The sequence below is a fragment of the Microtus ochrogaster genome, linkage group LG1, assembly GCF_000317375.1.
Source record: "Microtus ochrogaster isolate Prairie Vole_2 linkage group LG1, MicOch1.0, whole genome shotgun sequence".
In the NCBI taxonomy this organism is placed as follows: Eukaryota; Metazoa; Chordata; class Mammalia; order Rodentia; family Cricetidae; genus Microtus; species Microtus ochrogaster.
In genome coordinates, this window is record NC_022027.1 from 31926811 (window position 1) to 31933685 (window position 6875).

A 6875-nucleotide genomic window follows, 5' to 3' on the forward strand; every position below is an offset into this window, starting at 1 on the left:
AGAGTTCATCACAGGACCATCTACACATCCAGCTATATTAAACCTCGTCTTAGCTGCAGCCAGCTCTGACTGTAGCCTTTGAGAGCTTCCTGTATCCCGTGTCGGCCTTTACAGTGTTAGTGATAGGTCTTGTGAGCCTCATGTCAGAGAATGTTTGATAAACACCTGAGTCTTCACCTGAATTACTAGTGAGAACTTGAATGAGACAACAGTGAATTGTCTCTAACACATACTTAGAAAATAAGGTAATTATGGTGTCAAGACATAATGTACTCTTCTAAATTGATCTGTATAGAGAGCTGAATTATGGGCTACTGCTATTACTAATGATATTCAGAATTTTAAAGCAATAAATTAGTGGAATGGCTATGACAAAAAATAATTCTTCTCATTTAAGAGAATGACAGTTAAATGACTTAAACATTTTCTTGTTTGTTTTTTTTTTCTTTAATTTTCAGAAAGGACTTACACCAGCCGCCCCAGTTCATACCAACAGAGAAGATGCAGCTACCCAGACGAATCTGGGATTTATCCATGCATTTGTCGCTGCCATATCAGTCATCATAGTGTCTGAACTCGGCGACAAGACATTTTTCATAGCAGCCATCATGGCGATGCGTTATAACCGGCTGACTGTGCTGGCTGGTGCCATGCTTGCCTTGGCCTTGATGACATGCTTGTCGGGTAAGGGTGCTTTCCTAGGGAACATGATATGTGTCTTGAATCACCCAGTTACATTGAAATCTGCTTATCCCCAGACTTTAGTAAACAACAAATGAGCAAATGGTTTCAGGATATACATTATTAAAACCCATTTTTCGAGACAGGGTTTCTCTGTAGCTTTGGTGCCCGTCCCGGAACTAGCTCTTGTAGACCAGGCTGGCCTCCAACTCCCAGAGATCCGCCTGCCTCTGCCTCCCTAGTGCTGGGATTAAAGGTGTGTGTCACCACTGTCCGGCAGGGCATTTTTTTTTTTTTTTGACAGATTTTACTTCTTAAATGGAAGTTTTAGCTATTCAGAGCCAAGATACATACATACTCCTGTCATTTAGTCACTGGTGGCTTTTGCCCTTAATTTTTATGCATTCATTCATTGATTTTACAGTTTTCTCTGTAACAGCTCTAACTGTCCTGGAGCTTGCTCTGTAGATCAGGTTGGCCTTGAGTTCAGAGAGGCCTGTCTCTGCCTCTCACGTGCTGGGATTAAAGGTGTGCCACCGCAGCCTGGCAATCTTTATTTATTTTTTTAAATTGACTTATTCTGTGTATATGAGTGTTTTGTCTGCATGTGTTTTGCACCATGAGTGTGTCTGGTCCCTGCAGACTTGAGAAAGAGGGTATCAGATGGTAGTGAGCCATCGTTTGGGTGTGAGGAGCCGAACCTGGGTCTGCAAGAGCAATAAGAACTGTTAACCACTGAGCCATCTCTAGCCTTAATTCTTAATTTTTTAATTGTATTCGAGTTCAGTTTTTTTTTCTTCTGTCCAGATAAGTTCATTTATACTTGTAGTTTTAGAAGTGGGGTTCAAGAGGCCACAGAAAACTGTGTGCTTACTTCCTGAGGCACACTGGGTGGTAGCACTGAGAAGCAGTCTTCATTTGTTTTTATTAATCTTTTTCTTACCCTGCTTATGGGAAATGAAGCATTCTTTAACCTTCTTGCTTATGTTACGGTTCAGTTTACTGCTTTAAAGGCTCTAAGATGTTAGACCACAAGAAAGTCAATTTATCACTCAACCGAGCTGTATTTAGTTGCTATGTGAGAGCTACCTCAGGCCACCACAGTGTGTTAGACGACGGTATTTCCCTTTGAGCCACAGCTTGGTTTGAGACTGACTTCCATGGCATACCCTAGTGAATTAAGTTGACTGACCCCTGGATTTTAGCTTCCTCTCTGTGAAGTACAGATAATAGCTTCTACCCACCTTGTGGTTTCTGTTCTATAGTGATAAGATAGTTTATTTGGAGGGCTTTGCCATTTGCCTCTTACTATTATGAAACTAATTTCTTTTCTTTTTTTTTTCTTTTTTTTTGGTTTTTCGAGACAAGGTTTCTCTGTGGTTTTGGAGCCTGTCCTGGAACTAGCTCTGTAGACCAGGCTGGTCTCGAACTCACAGAGATCCGCCTGCCTCTGCCTCCCAAGTGCTGGGATTAAAGGCGTGCGCCACCACCGCCCGGCCTGAAACTAATTTCTTAAAATGTAGAGCAAGGGCCGTCCTTGTGGATTCCTGGGAATTTCTCTATTGCCAGGTTTCTTGCTAGCCCCATAATGGCTCCCTCAATCAAGATGTCTCTTTCCGTGCTCTCATCTCTGTCCTTCCTCCATCTGCACTATCCCATCCCTCAAGTTCTCCTTCTCCTTTCACTTCACCCCTTCTCCCTTTCTCTTTCCCTTCTGCCCTCCCTTCTCCCACCCCTGTGCTTCCAATTTTGTTAGGTGATCTTGTCTATTTCCTCTTTCCAGGTGGATCGATGCATGTTTTTCTTAGGGTTCACCTTGTACTTAGCTTCTCTAGGGTCATGGACTATAGGCTCAGTATTCTTTGCTTTACAGCTAGTATCTACTTACGAGTGAGTACATACCATGTTCCTCTTTCTGGGTCTGGGTTACTTCATTCAGGAAGATTTTTTCTAGTTCCATATATTTTTCTGCAAGTTTCAGTATTTCATTGTTTTTTACTGCTGAGTAGTAGTATTCCATTGTGTAAATGTACCATATTTTCTTTATCCATTCTTCAGTTGAGGGGCATCTAGGTTGTTTCTAGGTTCTGCTATTACAAGTAATACTGCTATGAACATAGTTGAACAAATGTCCTTACAGTATGATTGAGCATCCTTTGGGTATATGCCCAAGAGTGGTATTGCTGGCTCCTGAGGTAGGTTGATTTCTCAATTTTCTGAGAAACCGACATACTTATTTCCAGAGTGGTTGAACAAGTTTGCATTCCCACCAGCAATGGAGGCGTGTTCCTCTTACTCCACATCCTCTCCAGCATAAGCTATTATTGGTGTTTTTGATCTTAGCCATTCTGACAGATGTAAGATAGTATCTCAGAGTCATTTTATTTGCATTTCCATTATGGCAAAGGATGTTAAATATTTTTAAGTGTCTTCCAGCCATTTGAGATTCTTCTGTTAAGAATTCTCTGTTTAGTTCTATATCCCGTTTTTAAAATTGGATTATTTGGAATTTGATGTCTAATTTCTTAAGTTCTTTATATATTTTGGAGATCAGTCCTTTATTTGATGTGGGGTTGGTGAAGATCTTTTCCCATTCAGTAGGCTGCCTTTTTGTCTTACTGACTGTGTCCTTTGCTTTACAGAAACTTCTCAGTTTCCTGAGGTCCTATTTATTTATTGTTGGTCTCAGAGTCTGTGCTACTGGTGTTATATTTAGGGCCTGGTCTCCTGTGCCCATGCATTGAGCTAAGACCCTAAGCAGTAGAGAAGAGGGTGCCTGAACTGGCCTTGCCCTGTAATCATATTGATGAATATCTTAAATGTCACATAGAACCTTCATCCAGCAACTGATGGAAACAGAGGCAGAGACCCGCACCGGAGTCCAGTTAAAGAGTGAGAGGAGTGAGAATATGAGCAAGCAGGTCAAGACCATGATGGGTACACCCACTGAGACAGCCGACCTGAGCTAACGGGAGCTCACCAACTCCAGCTGGACAGGGAAGGAACCAGCATAGGACCAAACTAGACCCTCTTAATGTGGTTGACATTTGTATGGCTGGGGCAGACTGTGGGGCCACTGACAGTGGCACCAGGATTTATCCTTACTGCTTGTACTGGCTTTTTGGGAACCCATTCTCTTTGGATGAACAAATTGTTCAGCCTAGACATAATGGGGAGGGTCTTGGACCTGCCCCAAAGCAATGTGCCTTGGTCTCTCTGAGGAGTGGATGGGAACTGGGGTGGGACATAAGGTGGAGGGGAGGAAAAGGGAACTGGGATTGGTACATAAAATGAAAAAGGATAGTTTGTTTTCTTTTTTAAAAAAATAATACTTAAGAAAAAATATAGAGCAAGGTTTATTTCTGATTCTCTGATGCCTTGATTCTTAAAGTATTTTAGATATTTAGAATAATTTGAATACTGTTTACAATTTGAAAATTAGTATAGGTATTAGTATTTTATAGCAGCAATAGGTTTTTTTCTTCAGAAGTAACGTATCACAGAAGAGGGGGTTGGGGGTTAAAGGATGTAAGAGCCTGAGGTGAGGGAAGGCTAGAGTGGACATGACGGATCACTGCACTCTGGACATGATGGAGCACTGTACACATGGACATGATGCAGCACTGCATGCATGGACATGACGAAGCACTGCACGCATTATGTATGCATGGACATGATGGAGCACTGCACACTGGACATGACTAAACACTATACACATAGACTCATAGCAGCTGTCACTCTTGGCACAAGAGCAGGACTGTCTGCACTGTAGCTTGAGTAAACCAGGAAGGAGTTCAGGAGCCCCACCCTAGACTCTGAAACTATGGACAGCTGATGGCTTCTTAGGGAGGCAGAGACAGTTTTCTTTTTGATTGTGGCCATGGTAGGTCAATCATTCTCCAGTGGAGGGCTTCATACCCAGGAGTATGTGATCTTGATTAGTTCTTTAACTTAAAAAAACAAAAAAGAAAAAGAAAGAGGACACGAAGTCGGGGGTATAGAGAGGGTAGGAGTGGACCTGGGAGGAGTTAGTGGTGAATATGATCTCATATATTCTATATGAAGTAATATTAATTGTAGGAAGTAGAGTTGAACTTGGTGGCCACACTTGGGATGTTCTGGCTGAGTGCCGTCAGTTGTATATTGACAATGCTAGCAGCGTCATTTCTGTGTCTTTATGCACCGTTCTATGCTGCAGAATGCAGTTCCATCCATTCTCTAGCTCTTACGTGTGCTTAATCCTTTCCCTCTGCTGGGTATCTTCCCTAAGCCTCTCCTACCTCCTGATACCTATGGGGGCTGCCCGATGGCTCTGCTCTCTCTATCGGGTCCTCCCGTCTGTGGGGCTGCCTGGTGGCTCTGCTCTCTATGGGGACCTAAGCATCTTTTTTTGTACTTCATCTGATGTTACCTAAAATACACTAATTTTTCCAAACTTAAATTTCAGGAGTTGCAAAGCTGTTATTTGTGGTATATTGTGTTCAGCAAAGCAATTACGGTATTGTGAAATATGCGCAGTGCAGTCCTGGAGAGATGTCTCAGTGGGTGAGAGCACTGCTGTGTAAGCATGAGGACCTAAGTTTAATTCCTAACATAAAAAGCCAGGTACGTCTGCCTGCCTGTGCCTGTAACCCAAGCTTTGTGCAGTAGAGACAGTGCCGCTCACTGGACAGCTAAAAGTGTTGAGCCTCAGGGTCAGTGAGAAAGCCCCCATGTCTTCCTGTGGCCTCCCTGTGCACATACCTTCATACCCATACATACACACACACAAAATATTAACCATATAAAAAATTAAAGTAATAAAACCTGAGGCTGGAGAGAAAGTCGAGCAGCTGAGAGCTCTGGCTGCCCTTGCAGAGACCCAGGCTTGGCTCCCAGCACCTAGAGCCTCCTCACTGCCACCCTGACTACAGTTCCAGGGCGTCGTCAGTACCCTCTGCTGACCACCTCAGGTGCCAGCCGTGCATGCAGGCCAAACACTCATTAAACAAATACATAGATAAATAACCAAAGAGATCTACCCAGTGGCATCTTAAATGCTATTTGTTTCCTGTGTGCTGTGGAGGAGACATGTAAGGAGTTGGAAGTCTGTGGGAAGTGTCTTCCTGTGTCACTTCCTCATCGGACTCTCCTCTCATAACTGAAAGCCTTCATCTTCAGACCTCTGGTGTGCTAACACAGTTGTTCTGAAACTGCTGTTAACTTGACCACAGGGCAGGAGCTAAAGCACCCCGTAGTGCTGTGTATGTGCTTCTCGGTTCCGGACCTCCAGAAGACAGTGTATAGGCCTTGGATGGATGTGGGTCTCTAGGCCCGCACTGGAGTTGAGAATGTTGTATCTGGGGAGAAAAGAAGAATTAAGTTTGGAAGATCTCAAAGGGTCTTCTATATTTTATTTCAGCACTTAATATTTTTTATGGAAGTAGTTTTATTTTCCTATTCTGTCTTGTATGTGTGTGCTTGTTGAGTGTGGATATCTGCACAGTACATGTATGGAGGTAAGGGAACAGTCTAGAGTGATTTTGGTCCTCGCCTTCTGCCTTGAGACAGGTCTCATGTTCACAGCTGTGTATACGAGTTTAGCTGGCCCATGAGCTCCTGGAGCCTCTCCTGCTTCTGACTCCCATTTCCCGTTGCCCCATGTGAGCACTGAGATGACAGATGTATGCTGCTGTGTCTGGCTCTATGTGGGTTCTAGGGATTTGAACTCAGGTCCTCATGCTTGCACAGTGAATGCTTTACCCATTTTAAGTAATTTTATATGTAAAGCTGCACAGATGAGAGGGTGCAGTGAACACTGGTGTAGTGCTCTTGCTCAGGTGCACTGACTGTTAGCATCTTACCCTGTTGCTTTAGCATTTGTGGCCAATATGTGTAAATAACCTGGGCATGTTTATATACTTTCTGTATCTTTAGGCAAATAGAATGTACTTAGACACACTACACATAGTACTTTTTTTTTTTAACTTTTATTGATTTTTTTTGTGGACTTCACATCATGCATTCGGATCCCACTTATCTCCCTGTCCTGTTGCATCCACTCTCTGCCCTTGCAATCTCCCCCCAAAATAAAACCAAATTTGAAAGGAAAAAAAAGAAGGCCCGCTGAGTCCCGCAGTTTACCCTTTAGTTCACTCATCTTTACTCTCAAGTGTTCATTGCCGCGAGTCATTGGTCTGGCTCCGCTACACTGC

General features: G+C 43.2%; 1 protein-coding gene across 1 annotated transcript in view; it reads left to right on the plus strand.

Moving 5' to 3' along the window:
- Tmem165 (transmembrane protein 165) overlaps positions 1–6875 on the plus strand; it is a 31135-nt gene that overhangs the window by 14536 nt on the left and 9724 nt on the right. The window contains exon 2 of the mRNA XM_005359367.3: positions 459–684. Within this exon, the coding sequence (XP_005359424.1) occupies positions 459–684 (226 nt within the window). The remainder of the gene's footprint in view (positions 1–458; positions 685–6875) is intronic.